The following is a 26,044-nucleotide window of genomic DNA, read 5'->3' as shown; positions in this document are numbered from 1 at the left end:
CCTGAGGCCTGCCTGAGGCTAGGAAGTGGGTGACAGGCCCGGAGCGCAGGCCCTCGGAAAGCCCCCCGAGCCCCACCCACACAACACAGCAGGTGGCGCACCTGGTCTATCTTCACCGCCGTGGTGCTGGCATCTGTGGGCAGGTTAGACCGTTCCAGGTAGAACGCCCTGAGAGAGAAGATACGGGCTTGTGGGGTGTCCATGCCCCCATGCAGGCAGCCCCCACCCACTGCCGCCGCGGCCCATCTGCCCGCCCACAACACTCAGAAAGAAACGACTGAGAGCGCCTTGCACAGTTCTCCACGCCCCGTCCCTGCAATAGCCCGAGGGGGGAGCAAAAGGGGCCTGCCAGGCACCCCTCAAATGCCACCTCCCCCTGATGGCCCATCCTGGTCAGCTGGTCAGCACCTGACCCTTCCCCCCCCTATAACCCCTGTCCTGCGTCTCTGTCCTCTGAATACTCTCACCACTTAACACGCTGGATCGCTTTGTTCCCTGGCGTATTGCCATCGCCCCCTCTGGAGCAGGACTCGGTAACTTTTTCTGGGACGGGCCAAGCAGTATTTTGGGCTGTGTGGACCAGCCTCTGAGCCTGGCCACTGTCGCACAAGAACAGCCGAAGACATCCATATGTAAGTGAGCGTGACTGTGTGCTAATAAGACTTTACTGACAAAATGGGGGATGAGCCAGACAACTGCTGCTCTCAAATCTATGCTCCATGAAGAAGAGGCTTTATGGGCCACTGCTGACTCCCGAGCAAGCACCCAGAACAGAGCCTGGCCCACATGTGCTGGACGAAAGAAGGAATAAACGAAGGATCAGAGATGTAATATTTTCAATATTCAACAGCAGCATGGGGCAGATTGATGGCATCGATCAATCCGAAGAGATGCCAGTTTTAATAACAAAACTGGGTGTTTTCCCTGGAAGCATCAGCTTCCATTTCCAAAGAGTAAAGCCAAACCCCAAAACAGTACAGCGCTCACCCAGCCCCTGAAGTTCGGTCTACTGACCTTCAGCCCCTTTCCCCAGGGGAGAAGGTGGGGAGAAGGAAGGGCTGGGGTGAGGGTGGGGGCAGGGAAGCTGGGTGTGAGGCTCCCTCTTGAGAATGTAGCCCTGCTCCCTCCACTTCTCTCAGGGGGTCTCCTCTGAGCCGGGCCAAGGCCCTGGGGCCACACCCCTTACTCACAGCCTCAACAATCCCACCAGCTCCCACCCCACATGAAATGAGACAGGCAGCTCCTCTCGGTTGCAAGGACCTGCTTAGAAGCCAAGCAGACCCAGTTCCAAGCTCAGTTCAGCCACCATCCAGCTCTGTGGCCTTGGGCAAGCTGGGCACCCACTCTGGGCTTCCGTTTCCTCATCTGTAAAGTGGTTTAGAATGGCCAACCGTGACTGTTGTGAGAACCTGATGAGCGTGTGTAGGCAGAGGGCCTGGCACACAGTAGGTGCTCAGGAAAAGGCACTTTGCCCACTCCCATGCTGGGGCCTGCCTGGTGCCCTATATTCTAATACCCAGTTCCCGCAGCAGTGTCCAGATTCCTGTCCCCAACATGTGCCCGGGCAGATACCTGAGTTTGCGGTAATACTGCTGAACCTTCTCCAGGGACTGGGTGTTGATCTCCTGTTGCAAGTCTTCCACCACCTGGCTGCCTGGAGGAGGAGGCCCCTCTGGGTTCTCCAGGGCTGTGAAGGAAGAAGAGGGCAGGCAGGTGGTCGGGTCCTGGTGTGCTCTGAGCCTTGGGTGTCCCCTGTGGGCCCCCTCAGCACCCCACAGCTCACCTTTCGTGAAGAGCACGGTGTGCAGCCTCAGGCTACCCCCACTCTCCAGGCGGGAGGGCAGCTTGGAGAAGTGGTAGCTGTCGAGGTAGAAGATGACCTTCAGCGCCTGCCGGCTGCCCTCAATGTGGTAGAAGACATTGGTGTCTGTGGGAGGACATGAGGGGGCCGGACAGGTCACCACCCAAGCCCAGGGGAGCCCTGCCCACCTTTGTTAGGGCAGCTTCAGACCTTCCTTCAGACCTCCAGTGGGAAGTCCTGTTCTCCCCACCCCAGAGGGGCAGCCTTAGACCCCCGTGCCTCCTACCTTCAGGGTGGCATCCTGGGTCGCCCTGTCTGCCCTCAGACCTCCCTGCCCTCCCATCCTCCGGGGGTAGCCTCAGACAGCCCAGTCCTCCCATGCTCAGAAGAGCAGCCTCTGACCTCCCTTTTCACCTCTTTCAACGGGTCCCAGTTCCCACTGCTCAATTCCTAGACCTGACACTGACTTTGCCCAGCTGGAGGGTTATCAGTGTTTGTCTTCAGAGCCTCACGAATGTTTCCTGTACTCCTCACCTGGTACCCCAGGCCTCTGCCTGCCAAATGCTGCCCTCAACCAGGACCTGCATTTATTTACACTCAGAGGGTACAGTTTATGGGAGGCATGGTATCAACACCCTATCTGGCACCCGTGGCAGACATCATTAATCAATCACTAATACCCCATCTGGCACCTACGGCAGACATAACTAATCAATCAATAGTTCTCCCTAAGCCCAACTTTGCCTATTGATAGAACTGACCATCAGTTCCAACTGGCACCTGAAACAAAATCTATTGTCCCTCTAAATTTTCACACATTCTCAACAGGGTGAAATCACCCCTAAGGAGATGAAAATTGGTTCTGGAGGCAATGGACCAAAGAGAAAGGACTCTTTTTATGTATAAAGCACAGGTACACATACAGTACCTAAACAAAGAGTATATCCGTGGTATTAAAATGTAATGGGGTTGCAGCAATTAGGAAAAAACTAAACCGACTCCTTACGGAGGTGATAATTTTTAAAAAGTTGAGAATCACTGATCTAGAGCAGTGGTTCCCAAACGAGTGTGCTTCAAACCCGCCCAGTCCCTGTCAGCACAGGTCTGTGGGCTACACTTCCAGAGTTTCCGGTGCAGGTCTGAGATGGGGCCTGAGGATTCGCCTTTCTAACGAGGACCCAGTGGCTGCAGGTCCAGGGACCACACTCATAGAAAAGTGGCAACAGATCCCAGCCCAGTGGTTCTCAATCCTGGCTGGACCTCACAGTCACCTGGAAAGCTTTTCTAGAACCCCAATGCCCAGGATCCACCCCACAGAGTGACTCCACCGGCCAGGGCTGAGGCTGGGATGGGGTCTGTGTCTTTGAATACCAGCAGCTGGGGCTGAGACCTGCTGGGCCGGCCTGTGAGCTTCAGGAGGCAGGAGCCACGGCCATATTTCTCCACGGTGGCCTCAGAATTGAAAACTGTGCCTAACACATATTATGTGCTCTAATTAGGGATGTGTGGATGGGTGGAGAATGAGTGGATGAATGGGCTGGTAGGTGGGTGGAGGATGGATAGGTGGGACGGTGGATGGGGATGGATAAGTAGAGGGATGAATGGGTGGATGAACGGTGGGAAGGTAGAGGGAGCGAGGAAGGGACTTAATTGTGCTATAAATTCTTAGAAAATATTAACAAGTCTTCACCCAATAATGGATATCTCTAGAAATTTTAGTAAGAACTGGGTACTGGTTGTTGTTCCCTTTTAAGAGCTTTTGGAGACAATTGGATTTACACCAAAATATACCCTCTTTTTCCATGTATGTTGAGAGCATGAGGTTTGAAAGTATGGGTCCCAGGTCAGCCTTGGGCAGTTGGCCTGGGGGCAGGGTGGTCCCCAAAGCAGCTCCCTCACTCTCATGTTGGGAGCGGGAGGAATCACTCACTGGCCACGTAGTTCTCGTCCAGCTGCTTGAAGGAGAAGGAGACGTTGTCCAGCTCCGACAGGGTCACCCAGAGGTCCTCCAGCATGGTCCGTTCCTCCTTCTGCAGGAGGGAGATGGGGAGGAGGAGTGTCAGATGCCACCCCTGCCCCAGGGTTCACTTCAAGATGCTGTGAACACCAGCCGACACACCCGCTGTGGGTCTACCAGGAACCGGGCTCTGCTGGGCTCTCAGGGGCTGGATGTGAAATCGGGTTCCCTTGTCCTGAACCTCCCAAGGCTAGAACCCAGCTCTGCTCTAATGTGCTGGGTGGCCCTGTTGCCCGGACCATCCAACAATCCAACTCAACCATCTCAAACGTAGCACGCCCCCAAAAGTCCTTCTTTTCCTCCTCCCCCCTCTGCCATGGGCCCCATCTCAGAACAGAGAACCAGCCTCCGCCCAGCAGACCAAGCCCTAAACCAGGGGTCCTCAAACTACGGCCCGTGGGCCACATGCAAATACAAATATTGTATTTGTTCCCGTTTTGTTTTTTTACTTCAAAATAAGATATGTGCAGTGTGCATAGGAATTTGTTCATAGTTTTTTTTTTAAAACTATAGTCCAGCCCTCCAACGGTCTGAGGGACAGTGAACTGGCCCCCTGTTTAAAAAGTTTGAGGACCCCTGCCTAAACTTTGACCTCAAGGACTTCTTGATTTCTCTCTCCGCTCACCTTATACACTGCCCATCACCAAGTCCTGATAGGCTGACCTTCAAAACATACCCCAGATCCAGCATCTCCCTCAACCCTCCTCACCACCCCCAACACAAGACCCCCGTCTCCAGGAGGACACACCAACCTTTTCACAGGTCCCCCTATGCCACCCTTCCCCCGGACACGGGGCAGCCAAGGGTAAAGCCGGAGATGCAGAGGGAGAGGACAGCCTAGGGGTTAGCAGACCTACAGGCAGGCTCCTGGGGTTGCCCTGTGATACTGCTCAAAGCCTCTGACCCCTCCCTCTGCTTCCAGAATAAAGTCCTAGGCCCTATAGATGTGGCCCTGCTGACATCATACCCTGATCCCCCTGGCCTGCTCCCCTCCAGCCACACTGGCCTCTGTTTGGGACCTTTGCACATGCTGTTCCCTCCGCCCAGCACACTCTTCCTCGGACCATTTACCTAGCGGGCTGTCTTGGTACTCAGGTCTCAGCTCAAACGTCACCTCCTCAGAGGGGACATCTCTGACCATTTAAATCCAAAGAAACGCAATCACCTTCTAAGTCTTCTGTATAACTACCTCCTGTCCGTCTCTCCTCCCTCTTCCTTCCTTCCTTCTTTCCAAACTGTTTCCCCCAACTAGAAAGTGAGCTTCCGACACCCTGTGCCCAGCTCCGAGCCTGGCACATGGCGGTGACTGGTGAGTTAACCCACTGGGCTCTTATCTGAGGACAGAAGGTGAGGGCTGAGTGTCCCTGGGGCCTTTCCAGGCCCCGGTGGCACTTTCCAGGAACCACGTGAAAACGATCTGTGTGCAAAACGGGCCAGCAGAGGGCGCACCTAGGCCACGCTTTCCCAAAAGCCAGCAGTTGTGGCTTTCAGCCCTGCCTGGGAAAATGTCTAGGAAGCTGTAGAGCAGCGGTTCTCAACCTGTGGGTCGCGACCCCTTTGGTGGTCGAACGGCCCTTTCACAGGGGTCGCCTAAGACCATCCTGCATATCAGATATTTACATGACGATTCATAACAGTAGCAACATTACAGTTATGAAGTAGCAACGAGAATAATTTTATGGTTGGGTCACAACATGAGGAACGGTATTTAAAGGGCCAGAAGGTTGAGAACCACTGCTCTAGACTCTAGGGAACCTGCCCTGGTCACCATCCCCTAAGCATGGGTCAGAAATGGCTAGGGTACTGTTTAGGGTTCCTTTCCCTCTCGTCTAGAGTCTAGAGCAGTGATGGCGAACCTTTTGAGCTTGGCGTGTCAGCATTTTGAAAAACCCTAACTTAACTCTGGTGCCTGGCTCCCAGGGCACTCATCCCTCTTCCCCTCACTCACCACAGTGGCTGGCGACAGCAGGGACTGGCAGTGCAGGAGGACGCCGGTGGCCGCCACCTGCTCCAACCACTTGCGGCTGGCATCCCGGCTGCTCTCCTCGTACTCGCCGTTGTTGTTGTAGCGGTAGCTGAGCGCCGCCAGGAGCTGCTCAGAGAAGGTGCACACCGCGGCCACCAGGGCCTGGCAGAAGATGGTGTCCCTCCGCAGCTGCAGCTCGGTGTCTGGAGAGCGGGGATGGGCTCGCTGGGCAGGTGCTCCTGCCCCAAGCCCCCAAGCCCAGGCCCAGAGCCAACCACCAGCCCCAGCAGGCCAACCATCTGGGGCCAGCTTGCCAAAAATCAATCCCAGCCACCAAAAGCCAACCCCACAACGATCAATTCTCCAAAAGCAAGCCAATTTACTGAAAATCGCAACTCTCTCATTGATCCATCTGCCTTGTGATTTTCCCTGAGGCTTTCCCAAAACCTTACTCAGTTGTTTCTCCATTGGTTAGGGGATTGCTCGACCTTGACTGGCAGGACAGCAATGACGCTAAGCATGTCTGCCAAGCTCCATGCTTTAAGAAATGCCGTTTACCATTTTCTCTATTTTTGAGAAGCCTCTTCCTGCCTCCCCTTCCTTGCCCCTGTCCTGACGTGGTTTGCAGAACTGGCTAATTTCAGGCAATCATTCATCCAGGGCCCGATCCTCTGGAAGGAATTATTTCCAATGACTGGCTCTAGTCAACTGATTTTCAGAGACCAATTTTGACCTAGATCTTATTTTAGCTGCCACTTGGCGGAGAATTTCTGGAAAGAAGGGAGGGACAGAGAACACCACCCAGCTTCCCCGAGCCCACCATCTGCCCTTCCCTCCTCCCCATTGTCTGCCGGGTAGAAGTCCCACGCGGGGCTGAGGACTCGACTGGACATCAGTCCTCTGTCTCCTGTCCTCGGGCCTGGGAGGTGGCAAGACACAGGGCTCCAGGGCCCTGAGACTTGGCCCTGGACTCAAGAGGAGGAAGTGCGCGAGGTCTAAGGAGTTCTGGGTGCAAGAGCCACAGAGTCACTCCCTCCCCCGGGTCCAGGCCCTGATGACCACGAGGACATCAACCTCGGCTGGCAGAAGAGGCCTCGCTGGGCTGCCGTCATGAGCACCGCTGCCAGCCAGGGTGCCCTCTCCTGGATACGCCTCTGTGCCCATCACAGAGCTGCTGCTTCAAGCCCTCACCTGTGCATTTCAGCAAGGCCAGGAGCAGCTGGTTCTTCCCATCTGGAAGGGGAAGCAGAGAAAAAGGATGAGCCGAGAGGTTAGCACAGATTCGAGCAGAGCTGGGCCCTCCCAGAAGGCCAAGGCCCAGCCCCAAGCCCTGCGCAGGGACGCTCTGGATAGGAACAGTTGCGCTAAGAAGCTCCGATTGAATAGTGAGTGAATTCCAGAAACCCTCAATTTCCAGGGGATGGAACCCCAACTGCTAGCTGTACCCCAACTGTTTACATATACCCACCAAACAGAGCCTGGAACCAGCCCCTCCAACTCCCGGGCCAGAGCCCCCGGCCCACACCGTGCACATGCATGTGGACACACGCTTATATGCTTACACGTTCATGCAAGCACACAGGCACGTATGCACATTCTACACAGCCACAGCCCTGCACCCGCATAGACCAAGCTCAGACCTTCTGAACACAGGCCTAACATCCTGGTCTCTTTCCTTCAAAAAAAGGCTCTTAGGCCCAGAAGGGGTTTAAAAGAAAAATCTGAAAGGCCAACTCAGGCGCTGTTCCTGGGGGATGGCTCTGAAGCTTGGCCCCTCCGGCTGTCCTGGTCAAAGGTCTCCTGGTCTAGGGTCCTTCTAAGCCAGGATCCCAGACTCAAATGCTGCCAAGAGTCAGGCAGGCAACTGTGTGAGGCAGACACCAGGAAGCAGGCAGTGATGAGGACTGTGGTGAACTGGAAGTCACCCCTCTCCCATCCAAGACGGCAGCTGCCACTCATCACCCAAGTGTGACTGTGGGACTACAGGCCTGTTAGTGCCAGATCCCCTGACTGTTCAGGAGTAGCCAGAAATCTAGATTTTTATGTGACATCTCAGATAATGAAGCACGGGCAACCAATTCACTTTTTTTTATGCTATATCATCAAAGCTCATCGGTGGGCCCAAGTCTGATCAGGGACCCTAGCTTGTGGCCTTCATAATAAATAAAAGGAACTGAATTAAATCTACAATTTCTGAAAAAGAAGGGGTAAGTTCAGCCTTCTCAGCCTCCTGACTCTGCAAGGGTGCCCCCGGCACTCCAAATCAGACGTTCCTTAATCATGTGCCTGTACACGGTTCCAGGGCTCTGCCCAGGGCAGGACACTCACCTGAGGAAGGGGCACGACTCCTCCTCATCCCCACCGGACATGGAGATGGACCCACTCCTGACCCTTCCACATTCCACACGAAGAATCAACAGCCACAAACGGCCACGTTACCCTTCCCTCCCCAACTGACCTTCCACGTATTTCTGAATGTTGTCCACTAGGGTCTTGATGGAGTTGGGGAGGTTCCAGGGGTCCTCCTGGATGCTGATCTGGATCAAGCTCCGGCCACGAATTGTACACTCTTCTTTCTGTTTGAACTCTGGGGCAGGAAAGTGATATGAGGGCAGGAAAGGGGCAGAGTCGCTTTGGAGAACAGTGGCACAAAGGCCTATGTCCCATCACCAGATTCCAAGGCACAGAATCCAAGAGCAAGGATGCTGGCAGGACTCGGGTACTATCTGGTCCACGGAGGGCAAATACAGGGCAAGTGTGCTACTGACTCATAGTACCACGCCCATGGCAGACATCACTCATCAATCTTAGCACTCCGTCCTGCTAGTTGAGGTGTAACTCCTCACCACTGATACCAATCCAGTGCAGACATCACAAATCAATCACTGCATTCTCTTCTCCTAAGCTTGCAGACGTCACCAATCAATCACTGCATTCTCTTCTCAGGTACTACCTCCACACGGCCACACCATTCAAGCTGGCACATGACTAAGGAACCTTTAACCTTTTCCCTATACAGGGGAGGAAGCCCGGGCACAGAATGGGGAGGTGTCTTGCCTAAAGTCACATAGCTGAGTTGTGACAGAGCTGAGACTTGAACCTGACCCTGGCAGACATAGGCCCCTGTTTCTTGGGCCTCTTCCCTGCAACAATGCCCTGGATTTCTGAGATATTTATGGTTCTGGTTCCTCTGGGCTTGATGTTTCTGCTTTCTGAGGTCCGATCCTGGAAGAGATGATCCTGAGACAGCAGGAGGGGTAGCTGAGCTAGGGCAACCCAACTCTCCACACTTCCTACCCTCATTTAGGAGCAACTGCCTGTTTCTTTTCCTATCTCCTGCACCCAACTGGGAGCTCCTGGAGGTCAGGGCAGTGTCACATTCATCTCAGGACCTCCAGTGCCCAGCACAAGGTCTGGCACAAATTGGTTCCTGGAAATTATTTACTAGATGGATAGCTTCATGGATGGATGTGTGGGGAGTGTATGCATGGATGGACGGATGAGTGAATAGATAGATGGTAGATGGATGGGTGGATGAGTGGGGAGTGGATGGATGGATGGATGGATGGATGAGTGGATGGATAGATGGTGGGTGGATGGATGGATGGATTACTGGGGAGTAGATGGATGGATGGGTGGATGAGTGGATGGATGGATGGTGGATGGGTGGGTGGGTGGATGGATGGATGGGTAGGTGGGTAGATGGGTAAATGGGAGGAAATGTGGGTTGGAGGACATACATGTCAATTCTTTTTCTCTCAATCATGTCAAGAAGTAAGTCCCAATTTGGTGGGTGAGTCCTTAACACTTCTTTACTGATCCTTCTCATGAGGGAGGAGCAAAGCACTCTGGGCAGGCAGAAGACCCTGACTGCAGTATGACGATATTTTTCGTGGCTGTTTCCATTGAGTTTATCACAGTCATCGTTATTTCACGGCATGTTATACAGGTTTTTCATATATGGGGAGTTTAAAATGTTCCTTCCAAAATTACATCTTTTAAAGGGAATCACTTTTTCAATGAAGTTATGTCAATAATAATGCAGGCAGCAAATGATAATGCTTTTTAAAAATATAAAGACGTAGGTAGATTCTGTGAATGTGAGTTACATGATGGAGGCGGGCTGAAGGTCCCCAGGGTTGGTGAATTGTGCTCCAGTCCCTCCCTTCCTGTTACAGACGGGAAGACAGAGGCCCAGGGAGGCTCAGGGACCCACCCAGGGGTCCATAGATTTTTTTCTGTAAAGAGCCAGGTAGTCCGGCCAGTGTGGCTCAGTGGTTAAGTGTCGACCTATGAACCAGGAGGTCATGGTTCAATTCCCATTCAGGGCGCATGCCCAAGTTTCAGGCTCAATCCTGGTAGGGTGTGTGCAGGAAGCAGCCAATCAATGATTCTCTCTCATCATTGATGTGTCTATCCCTCTCTTTCTCTTTTCTTTCCTCTCTGAAATCATTAAAAACATTTTTAAAAAGAGCCTGGTAGAAATTGTTTGAGACTTTGCAGGGCTTACGGTGTCTGCCATGTATTCATTTATTCTATTTTGTTTTTATTCCTCTTTATAAGTGAAAATATCATTCTCAGGTCACAGTCTATACAGAACCAGACTATGGGCTGGATTTGGCCTGTGGGCTGAACTTGCTGACCCCTGGACGAGCCCTTAGCCACTGGGCAGGAGAGGGCAAGGCCGAGAGTGTGAGCCCGGGCCCTGCCCCCCGGTCGGCACCCATTCCCCATCCTCGCCGTCTCCTTGTTCGATGCTGGATGTCATTCCCAGCCCTGCGGAGGGGCGCCCCTGTGCTCACCTTGCAAGCAGTGGTCCATAGGGAAATGCTTGGTCTCTTCAAAAGCCCTGCTCATGACTGGACCCTTGAGGAGTGCGTGGATGGAGTCCACCTGGTGGCAGGAGGCTCGGGGTTAGTGTGGCTCCTCTGGCCTCCAGGTTGCAGCGACCCTCGATTCCCAGCGCCTGACCCAGGTTCTGGCTTATGGGTTCTCACCCCGGGTGACGGGAGAAACCCAAGGTCCGGCCAGGGGTGGGAACAAAGGTCCTACCTGGTTAAAGAGATGTTCTAGGCAGCCGTGAAGCTTGTCCTGCTTGTCTGATGGAATCCGCATGTCACAGGGCAGCTCGTCCCCTGGCCAAAGGAAGAGGCCACAGCCATCAACAAACTATTTCCGACCCATCTCACACCCTCCCAACCTCCTCCCAAGGAGGCTACGTCGCTGCAGAGCTCCAAAACCCACAGTGGATTTGGAGTCTGACAGATTGGGATCCTGGCTGTGTGACACCAGGCAAATTTCTTGACCGCTCTGAGCCTCAGTTTCTTCATCTTCAAAATGGGCAACAGGAACTAAAGCATTACACAACTGTAAGTCATTGTTCTTCCTTCCGAGACTCTGCAAATGAGGAGACTGCGAGCCAGAGAGAAGGAACTGGACCCCAAGTTTCCAATCCATCCCCCAGCTGCTTCCGTTCAAGCAGCCGCCACATGGAAGCTCCTTCCTCAAACCTCCCCAGGGGTAGTGTTATAGCCGAATATCTTATGTGATGAAATATTTATCTAAAGTTCAGCAATATCTTCAACGTTACTTGTGCTTCTCTTTCTTCTGTTAAATTGGAAAAAAAAATTGAAATTAAATTTTTATGCCCAGACTACCACTGGAAGGTCACACAACGCAGCTGTGACCGCAGGAGCTGCGGAACCGGGAGACGGGGCTGCAAGGAGGAGGGAGGCTTGTCACCACCCGCCCTCCCGTGCCTTTTCAATTATGAAGCAAGTGGATTTATAGCCTATTCACAAAATAAAAAATTTAAAAGCTAAAATCAATGAAGCTAAAAATCAAAGCACATTTCAGTCTTTCAGAAAAAGCTGTAAGTTCAGGATGATCTAATTTATAGAGTACAATGTCTGTCTGTCCACCCAGCCACCACCCACGTGTCCATCTGTGCAGTCTGTGCTCACCAATGGTCTCCACACGTGACGGTTGGTCATTTCTGGGGGTTCTGACTTACTGTCATGTACTTCTTTTGAACTTTCCTATGTCGTCTGAATTTTTGGTTTGAGCACGTGTCATGGAAACCACCAAGTCGCCCTATTTTAGTGACGTCAGAGCAACTCATCGCAATCTCTAATTGCATCATGTATGTTTTCATGTGTTCTGTGCCCCATGACATTCGTGGAGAACGTCAGCTCCACAAGGGCCAGGATCTTTTGTGTGGTTCCTTGTTGTGATTCCAGCACAACATAGGTGCTCAATAAAATGTGCTGAATGAGTGAATGCAAGGAAAGGCACTCCCAGACTAAAAAACATTGTATACGATAACACCAAGTAAAGTGCAATAAAATAAACAAAACCAAGTCCCGCTGGGGACCCCCTGCCCTCGAACAGGAGCCGCTGCACTCACCAGACCCCATCTCGTCGCTGCCCAGGTAGGAGCTGTTACTTCTCACGCTGGTGTAGGACAGGACAGAGTCCCGATTGCTGTTGCACTCGCTGCGAAGGGGCAGAAAGGAAGACAGGAGTCACCCTCCAGCTCACACCCTCTGGTCCCGGCACCCAGAACCCACTTTCTGAGTGTAGACAAAATCCCTAGCTCCTCAGAGGACAACTGGTCCAGAAAGGGCGCGGCGGACCGCCCATCAGTGCCAGAGACGGGGAAGGCTGCCCTGAAGGATTTTCTGATGGTGGAGAAGCACTTCTCGGCCCCGGCACAGAAATGCAGGAACAGTAAGAGGACAGTTTTTTTGCTTTTATTTGGGAGTAAACTTCCGTCACTCCCCTCATGGGAGAAGCCCGGTTCCTGGACACGTGTGCACATGCCACCCTCGGCCACACGGTTCCGTGTTCGTCTCCCCCGCCTGGCTGGGAACCTCCTGAGGACAGGACCGTGTCCTCTTAGCTTGTGTCCCAGGAACTCAGAAGGTATGGAAATCAAAAACCACAACCCTGCCGAAACCGGTTTGGCTCAGTGGATAGAGCGTTGGCCTGCGGACTGAAGGGTCCCAGGTTCGATTCCGGTCAAGGGCATGTACCTGGGTTGCGGGCATATCCCCAGTAGGAGATGTGCAGGAGGCAGCTGATCGATGTTTCTCTCTCATCAATGTTTCTAACTCTCTATCTCTCTCCCTTCCTCTCTGTAAAAAATCAATAAAATATATTTAAAAAAAAACCACAACCCTGAAATTCTTCCCTTCACCTTTTTGAAAATTAAAGGAAAAATCGGAAGACCCAAACATGTCAGACTGGAAACCCAGAGAGACGGGGAAACCTCGGCTGTGGACACGAGGCTCCGGGAGCATCTGCCTATACAGGAACTCCACCAGAAACACGGCCCAGTCAGACCCCCTCGAAGACTGACAGACACGAACGCCGGGAGGCTGGGGCGCAGGTCATTCATGTCAAATTCCAGCCGTTCTGTACTTTGCCCAAAACAACTGAAGCGCCCTCCAAGGTTCTACTCTCCCCACGCGATCCAATGTTACAGAACCGCTCCCTGGAGCCCACGGCGCTGTTTATTTGTGGTAAGGACTTCCACTCACCCACCACATGGTTTATTACAGGAAATTGAATTTTTAGTCCATTTAACCCACTAATTAGGACTTCACTGATCTTGTTGTAATTAACTTAACCAGTAAAAAAAAAAAAACAACAACAACTCAGACCCTCTCAGACAGAGTTAGGAGGGGAAAAACTGCCTTCCTTCTGGGATCAAGTAAAAATAAAGTGCTTGTTGCAGAAACCATGTAAGTTTTAAGACACACCACAGATCTCGACTTCTTCTCTGAGCGCATTCCATCAGCGTGCGCAGAGCACCCCGGAGCAGAATGGACGGGTGGTGGCCACAAGGGGGCAGAGCCCACAAGGGGGCAGAGCCTGCAACGTTAGCGCTGGGGACTTAGATAACCCCCAGAACCACATGGCTTAGCAACAGTGCCCCATCCCACTGCTTCCTGGAAAATGTCCCTCTAATTCTGACTTTCCCACAGGTCAGTGGCCTCAACTGTCCCACTGGCCACCCATGTCAAACCCCAGATGACGCCCACAGCTGCCCCCACCTGTAGGAGTCACGGTAGCTCATGGTGTCATGACCTGAGTCCTCCTGATCCTCCTCAGACACCTTGAAACACACTTTCTTGATGCCCCCGTGGTCGGTCCTGTCCATCTCGCTCTCTTCGTTGACGAGTGGGGAGGACGAGGTCTCCTCAGCCAAGGGCGGATGGCAGGACCCTCCTGAGGTGGGCTCCGTGATGGTGGACAGCAGCCTGCGGGAGCAAAGACTTTGAACTCAAAGGCACATGCCGGTGGATTTAATGGCCTTCATGGAGGCTCCAGGCAAGGCCCTGATCTCAGGCCTCACCTCTGACCCTAACAGAGGAAGCCATCAAATGCTGTGTTCCCATCCCTGAGAATCCTACTAGCAACTCCGCAGAAGCACTTATCCCGTCCCTCCTGTAGGGGGCATGAGAAACAGCGGTTCTTTATTTCATGGCCAAGCTACACAAGGTTCAAGGGCATAGACCACGACTGGGAAAGTTGCTGCAGAGGTTCCGAGAGCACATCTTTTCGGCGTTGTAGGCCATACGATCTCAGTTACAACGACTCCACTTCGCTGCATTCATGCGAAAGCACCACAGACAACATGGGAATGAATGCGCATGGTTGTGTTCCGATGAGACTTTAAGACAACGAGGCGGTGGGCTGGATTTGGCCCACAGGCCATAGTTTGTCAGCCCGTGGCACAGAGCATCATTAATGGTCAAGTGCATAGGTTTTTAAAACAGACCCCAGATTCAAATCTCGACGCTGCCACTTGCTAGCTTAGAGACCTACAGCAAATTACTTAACCTCTCTGAGATGAGGTTTCCTCTTCTGTACAATGGAGTAATATCAGCATCTATGTCCCAGGCTGGCATGAAAATTAAGGGAGTTAAAATATGTACAGTGCTTAAACGAGTGTCTGGTACCTTGTATGTGAGCAATAAACCCTGGCTGATGAAATCCTATTACAACTCAATGAGGTCAGTATTATGATCAGCTCCATTTTACAGATGAGGAAATTGAGGCTCAGAGAAATCAAGAGACTTGTCCAAGGTCACACAGCTAATAAATAGCAGGGCCAGGATTCAAACCCAGACTCTCCTGGCTCAAACCCCTACATTATTTTTTCTTTTATCACAGACAATTTCCATTATACAAGAAAGTAGAAGGAACAGTATGAAGAATGCCAGGCACGCATAGCCAGCTTCAACAATGGCAACTCAGGGCTCATTTTCGTTTCCTCAGTCTTTCCCGTTGCTCTTTCTTTTTCTGGAGTATTTAAAACCTAGCTAACCTATCATAAATTTCCCCTATAAACACTTCCCTATGTGTGTCTAGCACATAAGGACTTTCTTTTAAAGAAATGGTTCTCAACGAAGGGTGATTCTGCACCTCCCAGAGGAAACATGGAGCAACTCAACATACTTCCTGAGGGGCAGACACTGGTCAGTGTCCAGAGACATTTGTTAGTTGTCACAACTGGAGCGGGACAGGGGTGGGGTGGGGTGGGGGCAAATACTGCATCCAATGAGTAGAGGCCAGGGATGCCGCTAACTACCTTACACTGCACACCACACCGCAAAGATGGTACCCTTAATGTCAAGGCTGAGAAACACTGTTTTGAACCTAACCAGACTGCCGTTACCAAATCAGTCATTCCTTAACACCATCTAGTATCCAGTCCATATTCAAATACCCCTGGGTGTCTGCAAAGGGTCTTTTCACAGATGGTGTGTTAGAAACAGAACCCTAGCCAGGTCCAGACACTGCATTTGGTTGGTATGTCTCTTCTCTAACAGATCCTCCTCCTCCTCCCTGGACCTGCTCCCCACCCCAACCCCCATCAGTTATTTCCATCTAGAATCACCCTCCCTCTGGATCTGGCCACTTGTGTCCCCGGGGTGCCATGTCACCATCCTCTATCTCAGCGGTTCTCAACCTGGGGGTCGAACGACCCTTTCACAGGGGTCGCCTAAGACCATCGGAAAACACATATATAATTACACATTGTTTTTGTGATTAATCACTATGCTTTAATTATGTTCAATTGGTAACAATGAAAATACATCCTGCGTATCAGATGTTCACATTACGATTCATAACAGTAGCAAAATTACAGTTATGAAGTAGCAACGAAAATAATTTTACGGTTGGGGATCACCACAACATGAGGGACTGTATTAAAGGGTCGCGGCATTAGGAAGGTTGAGAACCACTGCTCTATCCTCCGAGTCCTACAGTTGAGTAGTGAGACCTAGCTCTTTGATTCGCGAACAGTGCCATTTCTGTTGGTGAGGACACTTTGTGGCTGGTGCTGTGTGTGTGCCCCATTGCATTACACCAAAAGGGACACCATCTCTCTTTCTGTTAAAGTTCCAAAGTCCCCCAAACCTTTTCCCAAATAGTTTCAGCCTCTGCTAATGATTGCTGCCTACACCTATCATTTCATGAGAGCAGTGGCTCTCAATCAGGAGTGATTTTGCCCCCGTCCCCTCAGGGGGTATTTAGCAACATTTGTCACGGCTGGGGAACAGAGGTGCTCCCGGCATCTAGGAATGCTGATAAATTGCCTATGATGTACAGGACAGCCCCCACTACAAAGAATCCTGACTCTAACACACACACACACACACACACACTCAATTCCTTCTTGGGGTGAGGGCTCACCTGTTGATCTGGGTAACATACTGTTTCATCTCCTTCAGGGCCACATCCAGTTTGGTAAAGAGCTGCAGATAGGCGTCCTGGATCTCACGGTCCTCCTGCTTGAGGAGAAAGCTCAGACCCCGGTCCTCTGGGCCCAGGGCCCCATTGGCTGGCCCAAAGCTGCTGTCACGGGGACTTTGGCATTGAGGGTCCCCATCCACAGCAGGCAGGCACTTCCAGGATGGGGCAGCCATGGTGGTGATGCAGTGCTGGGTGTAGGACATAGGGTTCAGGTGGCCTACATGAATAAAGGGAGAGTTCACTTGGAAACCGTGCCCAGACGCCCACAACCCCCTTGGCTAGAAGTATATAATCCATTTCCAAGATTCCCAATAAATATGAGAATTTTCCCTTTTAAATATTATTTTAATCCCCTAGATTACTTCAAGACAAAAGTTTTGGCTTAGTGTTAATATGCCTTTAACTACTGTGATCTTTTCCTGCCTGGAATGCAGACATGATGATTGGTACTCCAGCAGCCATTCTATACCGTGAGGCATCCTTCAGGATGAAAGCCACCTCTACACCATAGAGATGATGGTGTAGGAAGAGAGGAGCCTAGATCCTGGATGACTGTGAAGCCACCATTCCAGCCCTGGACCGCTGACCTCCAGACATGTTTCTGTTTGAGTGTCTGTGGTGTGAGATCCAAACACAATTTCTAACACACATGCAGTTACCTTGCTCTGGGTCAAGGCCAATGAGGGAGGGTTTGCGACCGAAGCGAATGCTGAAGGACCTGCCAATGGAGGGAGTGGTCTTGGGGTAGGACACTTCCATGATGTTGATGTGGCAGTTGGTGGGGCAGAAGTCCAGGCCACATGGCGAACGGGGTTCCAGGGGTGCTTGCTTGAAGGGTGGGCTGATCCTGCCCTTCAGCTGGGCTGCAAACTGACAGAGGCGGGGACATGAGGCCATGCTCCAGGACTCCGGGAATTCTGGTGTCCCCACAGTTTCCACTTTATCCTGGTCTAGGCTGGACATCCCAAATTGGACAAAATGAATAGCCCCAATGGACAGGTGGATTCCCCGACACTGCCTTTCACTGGATCCAGATTTCAGGGAAAGTCTGGAGAAATCTGAGTCCTCTGAGTACCTACCCATCTTCATGTCTCCATTTTAGCTGCACACGTGAGCTAAAACCATCTCTCCCCAGCCCACAGTCCATACAGTAAGGCTGCCTCCCCATGCTTGTAGTTACTGGTACAGAGCTAGGCACGAGACCCAAGCCAAGCCAATAGAAGCTCTAGATTCCTTTTCTACGGGGGGTTCCTAAGGGTACAGCTACTGGGGACCATTTTGTCACCACATGAGAAAGGCCTGCCTGACAGCGGAGCCAACATGGGAAAATAAAGTCAAGAGAAGGAGAGAGGCCATGCTCGTATGATAGTCTGAGCACCTGGATACAACCATGCCTGAAGTTCACCTCTGGACTTTTCAGTAATAAAAGCCACTAACGTCTCCTATTTGTCTAAGCTAAGTTGTGGTGGGTTTTGACATTTATAACCGAAATGCCCCAGGTTGAGGGTAAAGGTACCTCCTGATAGCAGGCAATCCTCTGGCCAATGCTCTCCAGCTTGATGTCGCAGATGTGACGGAACTCGAAATGGGACATGGTCCTGATGCTGTTGCTCAGGGCCATGAGCCGCCCACAGTTCTGCACGAAGACGCGGTCGTCGGCAGCAAAGGCCTCGAGGATCTGCAGAAACATCGAGCCCTGAGCACAGGCTCCGCGCCAAGGAGGGTCTTCAGCAGGTTATCTACAGAGATTCCTGTGTGCCTCATAACGCCCCCATGAGGTCAGGTCTGTTACTGGCCCATTTTGCAGATGCGTGAACTGAGGCTAAAGAGACAAGCCACTCTTCTAAATCCCACGTCGTGGGCAGAGACTAGAATTCAGGGCTCCAGGCTAACTCAGAGGAAACGGGAATCAGGCTGCTCCACCCCCAGGGCAGTGCCCAACCAGACCTTGGCAGTGAGGCCGAAGCAGCCACGGGGCTCCACGATCTTTTCCAGCACGTGACACTTGATGCCCGCTGTGCTCACGTACTCATACACCACGCCGTGCTCCAGGTGCACATTGTCCACGTTCAGGCTAACCACAGGGCTGTCCTCATGCAGGCTCAGCTGGGCACCCAGGGACAGCAGAGGGAAGGCTGAAAGCCAAAAGGACAATCAACCCTGAAGAGGGGGCTCCACCCCACAGCCAGCCAGCCCCCTGGCCCTGCACCACAGACAGCTCCCGTCAGACAGATGGGGAACAGAAGCCTGTGCTGCAGCTCTGTTGGATTTTGCCAGCCTACGATTATTCACACCTTGTCCTACATTGTCCCGCTAGAAATCAACCCGTGTGCCCTATCCCGGTCTATGTGGCTTAGAAGAGCCCCCCCCCCCCCCACACACACACACACACACCTGCATCATTCACCAAAGGCACAAGCTGAAGATTTCCTCTATTCACAGTGACTGGCTCAGGAATGAGCACGTGACCCAAGCTGGGCCAATGAGAGTCAAGTCTGGGACTTTTGCTGGATCTACAAAGAGCTGGAGACATTCTCTTTTCAACTGGACTCCAAGCTGCCAGAGCCATTGCATGGATAAAATGGCAGGTAAAAGGAAAACCAACACAGAGGGAGCAGAGCTGAAAACTAGAGAGAAAGAGACTCCTTGGGAGACTACAGAAAGCACTGGATCGAGCCAGATCTGAAGCTTACATGACCCTACTCAGACTTTTCCGTTTCCTGAGTTACTGTGGTTATGTAGCCCAGATACAGTCCCAATCAACATGGGCCCAGAGAGGCTACATGACAAGGTATGTCACAGCTAGGGAGTGACATACCTAAAAAACAAAGAAGGCACTACATGATATATAGTTAACCAATACATGCAGTAAAGAAAAAGAATAGGATAGGATAGGATAGGATAGGATAGGATAGGATAGAATAAGGAGACTCTGGGACAGAAGGGCGCTCTGAGGAGGTAACATCTGAGAAGAGAGGTGAATGAGGCAAGAAGTACTCAGAAAGAACGCATTCCAGGCAGAGGGAACTGCAAGTGCAAAGGTCCTGGGGTAGGAGTACATTTGGTGCTGGAGTGGATGAAGCAGAGAGGGCAAACAGGAAAGTGATGAGAGGTGAGGCTGAAGACCATGATGAGGACTTGGTCTTTGTCCTGAGTTAGGATGGGAGTCACTGGAATGTTTTATTCTGGTTTTTTTAGAACAGCCCATAGGAGGAGAGGTAAGGCGGGACAGGGAGGATAATGAACAGCCATTGCAATCGTCCTGGTGAGAAATGACGGTGGCTTGGACCAGGCAGCAATGGAGGTGGTGGGAAGTAGTATAACTCTGGGTGCATGAGGAAGACAGAGGCAACAAAGTGCGCTTCTGGAATTAAGGTGGAGGGAGTCAGAAGAAAGGGAACAGTTGAGGGGACTCCAAGATCTAGGACCTAAGAATCTGAAAGATGAAGATGGGACACTCAGGGGAAGTTCAGGAGTTTCTGTTTTGGCCATGCGGAGTCTGCGATGCCTGTTAGATACTGGATCGGGGAGCGGGGGAGGTAGAAAGACAGGTCTGGAGTTCAGGGCTGAGACTGCACTAGAGAGATAAATGTGGGAGGTCGTAGTAGGCAGAATAATGGCCCCAAAGACAACCCCATCTTCATCCCTGGACTATATGCTCTCACATGGCAAGGGGAAACTGCAGTTGGAGATGGAATTAAGGCTCTAAGCCAGTGGTTCTCAACCTTCTGGCCCTTTAAATACAGTTCCTCATGTTGTGGCCCAACCATAAAATTATTTTCGTTGCTACTTCAAAACTGTAATGTTGCTACTGTTATGAATCGTCATGTAAATACCGGATATGCAGGATGGTCTTAGGCGACCCCTGTGAAAGGGTCGTTCGACCGCCAAAGGGGTCGCGACCCAAAGATTGAGAACCGCTGCTCTAAGCAGATGGCTTTACAATGAGATGAACCTGGATGAGTCAGGTAGACCAATGTAATCACAAGGGCTCTTAAATGGGGAAGATGGAAGCGGAAGAGGCAGAGTTAGAGAGGTGACAAGGAGAGAAGGGCTCGGGCCCACACTGCTGGCTCCGCATACGAAAGAAGGGGGCCGTGACCCAAGGAACACAGGCAGCTTCTAGAAGCTGAAACGGGCAAGTAAATCAGTTCTCCCCTAGAGCCGCAAAGAGAACGCAACCCTGCTGACACCTCGGTTCCAGCCCCGTGAGCCTCATCTCAGACTCCGACCTCCGGGCCTGGAGGAGAGTAAATGTGTGCTGTTCCAAGCCACCAGGTCTGCAGTGCTTTGTCAGAGCAGCCATCGGAAACGAACACAGAGCTGATGGCGTCAAGATGGGATCACAAGGGAGTGTAGACACAGAAGAGGACCCAGCTCCCCGCTGGAGTCTCTAGCTCACTGCCCACCTGTCCTGTTACCTGAGTCGGGCTGGTCTTCCTCCCGGGCCCCCTCACCACCTGGGTCCTCGCCAGGGGTCTCCTGGCTGGCTCGGGCCTCCTGAGCATCCTCGTGGGTGTGGTAGATCCACTGGTACAGACCCTGTGAGGGGAGCAGAGCAAGAGGGGCAGCCATGGTGCTGGGAGCCCAGGGAGGAAGGGATGGCAAAGGGGCAAACGGTTCCTTCACTCCAGAGCTCAGGCGTTCAGCCTGCGGTGACACCTCCTTTGGAGAGGCCCCCAAGGCTTCGCTCTGGAACCTCCCCGAGGGACCTCCAGTCACCCTCAGCCCTCACCCTCTACAGTCTATACGCCACACAGGTGCCAGGGGAGGGGGGAGCCTTTGAAAATGGAAGTCGGATCCATGGGTGCAGAACACGTGTCTCTCCTGTGGCCCCAGGGCCTAGAAAAGTGTCAGGCACACAGCAGGTGCTCAATAAACACTTACCAGAGAATCCAATAAATAATAGCACCTTCCACTGAACCCCAGCCCCTGACCCAAGTACAACATCAATTTTCACCATCCACATAACCATTTGCCCAACGTGCCTATGTAGTAAGAAAAGAGGGTCTTATCACACCCATTCACACCTGGAAAACCGAGGCCATGAGGTATGACAGCCCAGCTCCTCCAATCCAGGGAGGCAGAGGGGGCAGAGGGCCGAAGCCCAGCTCGGTCCCACCAGCCCTCCCTGACCCCAAACACCATGATGCCTTCAGACTTTTTTCCAGAGAAAGGTGGCCCTCAGCCCCACCCCCTCACTGAGCAGGGCTCCCCTGATCCCCTTGGCTGCTGGGTGGCTTACCAGGGCCTCTTCTCGGCGGTTTCGGAATGCCTGGAAGTGCTCCAGGACTTCAGGGGCACCGTCGTTCATCACGTTGTTGCCATTGACCTTCAAGATACACTGGCCAGCACAGAGCCCTGCGGCCGCGGCCTCTGACCCTAAGGGAGGCGGGAATGCTTGAGGCTGAATGCCAGGCGGAGGGCCTGAGCAGTGCAGGCAAGGGCAAGAATCCAGATGAACACTGTCCTCCACCCACCCCCAAACACTCCACCTCCATCCCTCCCACCCAGGAGCCACTCTCTGACCCACTCCAGTAGGCAGGGCAGGGACCGGCATCCCCATTTCGCAGAAGTAGAAGTTGGGGCTCAGAGAAACAGCAACTAGTTTCACTCTAAAACTTCATCTCCTTTAAAATCCTGCAACAACCTGTGATACTGGGACCAGGATCAGCCCATTTTGTAGACAGGAATACAGAGGCTCAAAGAGGCAAAGTAATTCTCTCAAGGTCACTTTGCTAGGAGAAGCCAGGGTCAAACCCAGGTCTATAGGACTCCAAATGCCTGTTTTCTCAGCTACTGGTATACCACAATTCCCAAACTATAGGCCGTGGACCCCAGGATTCTGTGTGGTTGATATGAAGGGTCTGTAAATGCAAATGAAATGCCAAACTTTGTCTGTACATGAAATACTATCAGGCCCATACGGTGTGATGGTTGACAAGCACAGGCCTGGACCCCAGGGGCCTGGGTTCAAACCCTGGCTCTGCCACTAACCAACTGTGTGACTTTTGGTAAGTTCCTGCCTGGCCATGAGCTTGAGCTGAGGAATAGGGTCTCTTGTCGAGTAAAAGGGTATTTTTCACCTCGCCATAGTCCTCACCACTCCCTATTGTCTTCCTCTCAGTTACTCATGTGTACCTGCCTGACCCCCATAGGTGTTTGCATTTGCAAGCCTTGGCCTCAAGCAAAGTAAGTAAGTGCTAATGGTGCACTATGAGCACGGGCCTGGTGGCAACGGTTTGGGGGGCTCTGAACTCCTATCTCACACACAGATGGGTCTCCCAAAGCTCCCCTCTGTCTGTTAGGCTGCCACTCACCTCTCCCGACAGCATAGACATAGGGCGGGGCAGCTCCACGGATCTGGAAGCACAAAGCCTCCGGATGGTCAGGGACTTTGACGATCCTGCAGCAGGAGAAGCAGCCATAAGGAAAAGCAGCATCACTCCCAACAGCCCAGCGGGCCACCCCGAGGAGCCCCTGCCTCCAGGACTTTTGGGAAATCCGGCCCCAAATCATAGCAGTGCCAGGCTTTCCAGCTCCCAGATATACAGAGAAGCCTCGCTTAGCCTAACCAACGCCCCCACCACCAGGGTCTCCAGTTCATCTGAAGCACGGCCTGCCCTTGGAGCTGCAGTCCACACACAGAAATCCCGGGTCCCCCTCTCCCTTTCCCATCCCTCCTCATGGGAGGAGGCCTCTTGGGGCCAGAACAACACCTCTGCCGGTGAAGTTTTATTCAACAACCACAGATGGAAGAGTGAGAAGTGATCCCCACATCTTGGTGCTGACTCGAGAAAAAAGCCCACACGTGTCCTCTAGAGAACACGGTTTGAAAGCCCCGGTCTTGGCCAATCTGCAGGTGGGACACCAGAGCCGAGCAGGTGGCCCCTGCTCAGGACTGTGCAGTGGGCATCATTAACCCAGGGGCCTCAATGCAGCTGCCTGCTTCCCCAAGCGCATGTCCCCCACCATGGCCTTCAGGATCGCCTCTCCCGTCCCCACCAGCCAGAGAAAGCCAGGCTCTTGGGAGCCTGTTCTCAAACCCCAGATGTTGTCAGACTTAAGACAGGCTCATTCCACTTGGGTGATTTCTGCCACTTCCACATTCCAGCCAACCAATCAATCATTTTCCCTAAATTACCTTGCCTTTCTACTGAAATAATCATATTAAAACTTTCCATCCCGCCTGTCAACAGAAAACTGGGAAGCATTTGCTTTAAATAGAAGGGAGAAGTGGAAACCAAATGCACAATTTTTAAAATAGAAAACGCTTCTCCCTGTACCTATATCTGGTATCCAACCACTTCTCACCACACCCCTGCTGCCATGCAGGCTGGGCCAGCAGCCTCCTCGCTGCTCCCCTGCTTCCACCTCTGCCCCCACCGTCTGGTCTGCACCTGCAGCCAGAGGGACTCTGCCAGAACCTCCATCAGATCGTGCCTCACCAGTGGCTCCACGGTCATTACTGTGGACACAAGGTCCTATACAGGGCCTGGCCCCATTGTCTGGCCAACCTCATCACCCACCCCTCCCTCTCACACGCTCTGCTCCAGCACATCGGCTTCCTCGCTATTCCTCAAACACACCAGCCAGGTTCCTCCCGGGCCTTTGCATCAGCTGTTTTCTCTGCCTGGAGCCCTCTTCCCCCGCAAGTCCCCTGACTCCCTCCTCACCTCCGTCAGGCCTGCACCTCAGTGCTCAGTGGCACCCCGACCACCATCCCTCCACACCGCCCATCTTCTTTCCCAGTGTTATGCATCAGCCCACACTTGCTACCAGCTGGTCCCGTATGCCTCTTACTTCTCCACTGTTTGTGTCCGTCTGTCTCCTGCTCTACCCTCCAACCAGACTGAGGTCTATGAGGGGGAGAAATGTACCCATCCAGACGTGGCTGGATCCCTAGAGCCTGAAGCACCACTAGACACAGCGGGCGCACGATCAGCACCTGCTGAACGACTGAAGGCAGCAGCCTCGTGTCATGTACCTGCAGAATGAGCCCCACCCACGGGGATCCAGGAAGGCTCGGCCCCCACCATCCCCAGCACTCAGGCAACTCCTCGACCTGAGAGGAAGGTCGGTGGACACCTGGCCCCTGGGGACACTCACTCTTTGGCCTTGGTGGCCACCAGGAGGCGCACGGGGCGGCGGGAGCAGAAAGACTGGTTGAGGATGGACTCCACCTCTGCGAAGGGCCGCAGGAACACCAGGTCCTCGTTGATGGAATAGATCTTCCTCCCCACCTGCAGGCCAGCCATCTTGGCGGGGGGACAAGCACACCAGGTTGCTAGTCGCCTGTCCTCCTCACGGCCCCAGCCCCAGGGACTCAGCATGACCAGAGTGACCCCAGGGCAACGCGCCCTGTGTGGTAAGCAGTCCCTCCCCTCGGCAGGCTGGTGAGGCTGGTTCTGGCCACGGAGCTATGAAGGGAAGCCGGCTGGAGGCACTAACAGAAAAGACGTTTTCCCTCGAGGAGGAACTGCTGTGGCCTGCCCCTGCTTCCCACCCTGCCGTGGGAGGACAGGAGGCATCGAACTGGGGCAGCCGCCTTGTGACCAGGAGGGCTTGGCTAGCCAAGTCAAAGAGAGGCTGGCCCTGAACCAAGACTCACCACCACCACCTCCTCCTCCTTCTAACCGCTTACATCATTAGAAAAGCAAAGTCCTATGGCTCCAGCCACTGTGGGGCGAGCAGGTGGCTACACTGATTCCTAATCACTACACGGACACAAGCAGACACCTGGGCATGACAGGTGCCTCTCCCTACCCAGCCGCACACCCCAGGGGGCCGCGGAGCGGACCTGGGGCGGCAGCCTTGGCCTGCCACAGACTCGCTCTCCTTCCTCCTGCAGACCTTGTGTCCATGACAGCAAGAAACTTGTCTTGTTCAGGCCACGGAGGGTTAGTGTTTCCCTCATCACAGCTGATTCAGATCCTCTTCCTTGCACCTCCCCACCGGGCCAGCAGAGGGAGCCAGTCGCACACACACAGAGAGGACAGCCCTGAGCAGAGGGGCTGTCCGGGCTCCAGGAGAAGGTCGATAAGATGGCCCTGAACTCAGTTTCCCCACATGGACAATGAGCGAGTGAGGGGGGGGCATTCCAGGATTTGTTGCCTGCCTCAAGGAATGTGTAGAGAGACGCCTCACTCTCTGACCCCCACAGCCCCTCCGAGAGGCCTCACCTCGGCCAGAGAGCCCCTCTGGACCGACTTCACCACCACGGCCTTGTTCTTCTCCTCGATGTCGAAGCCATAGTCTTCCTCCTGGGGCAGGATCTGTGGGCCCGAAGTAGGAGAGACCCGGTGAGGCAGTGGAGTTGGGAGGGAGGCCTGGAGCCAGCCCTGCCTTGGCCCCAAACGACTGTGACCCTACTGGCTCCTCAGGCCCCAGATCTACATGGGGGAGGGGTATGGAGTGAGGAGTACAACGGAACAGAATAAACAGCACCCAGGACACACAGTAGGTGCTCTATACCTATCTGTGAAGACACACC

General features: G+C 53.0%; 1 protein-coding gene across 3 annotated transcripts in view; it reads right to left on the bottom strand.

Annotated features, from left to right (window-relative positions):
- Nucleotides 1–26,044, bottom strand: part of PREX1 (phosphatidylinositol-3,4,5-trisphosphate dependent Rac exchange factor 1) — a 176,963-nt gene that overhangs the window by 4,436 nt on the left and 146,483 nt on the right. For 2 of the 3 annotated variants that reach the window (XM_059706826.1, XM_059706824.1), the window contains exons 17-36: nt 25,734–25,826; nt 24,661–24,809; nt 22,872–22,957; nt 21,797–21,933; nt 20,961–21,093; nt 18,499–18,686; nt 18,068–18,229; nt 17,211–17,421; nt 16,492–16,768; nt 13,842–14,048; nt 12,191–12,279; nt 10,837–10,919; nt 10,587–10,677; nt 8,243–8,371; nt 6,976–7,017; nt 5,767–5,987; nt 3,732–3,831; nt 1,784–1,927; nt 1,573–1,687; nt 102–168 (exon numbers count right to left, since the gene is read on the bottom strand). In XM_059706826.1, the coding sequence (XP_059562809.1) occupies nt 102–168; nt 1,573–1,687; nt 1,784–1,927; nt 3,732–3,831; nt 5,767–5,987; nt 6,976–7,017; nt 8,243–8,371; nt 10,587–10,677; nt 10,837–10,919; nt 12,191–12,279; nt 13,842–14,048; nt 16,492–16,768; nt 17,211–17,421; nt 18,068–18,229; nt 18,499–18,686; nt 20,961–21,093; nt 21,797–21,933; nt 22,872–22,957; nt 24,661–24,809; nt 25,734–25,826 (2,724 nt within the window). The remainder of the gene's footprint in view (nt 1–101; nt 169–1,572; nt 1,688–1,783; nt 1,928–3,731; nt 3,832–5,766; nt 5,988–6,975; nt 7,018–8,242; nt 8,372–10,586; nt 10,678–10,836; nt 10,920–12,190; nt 12,280–13,841; nt 14,049–16,491; nt 16,769–17,210; nt 17,422–18,067; nt 18,230–18,498; nt 18,687–20,960; nt 21,094–21,796; nt 21,934–22,871; nt 22,958–24,660; nt 24,810–25,733; nt 25,827–26,044) is intronic. The other variant, XM_059706825.1, reaches the window with a different exon arrangement.

The sequence above is a fragment of the Myotis daubentonii genome, chromosome 8 (genome assembly GCF_963259705.1).
Source record: "Myotis daubentonii chromosome 8, mMyoDau2.1, whole genome shotgun sequence".
Classification (NCBI taxonomy): Eukaryota; Metazoa; Chordata; class Mammalia; order Chiroptera; family Vespertilionidae; genus Myotis; species Myotis daubentonii.
This window is presented reverse-complemented; position numbering and strand designations above follow the sequence as displayed.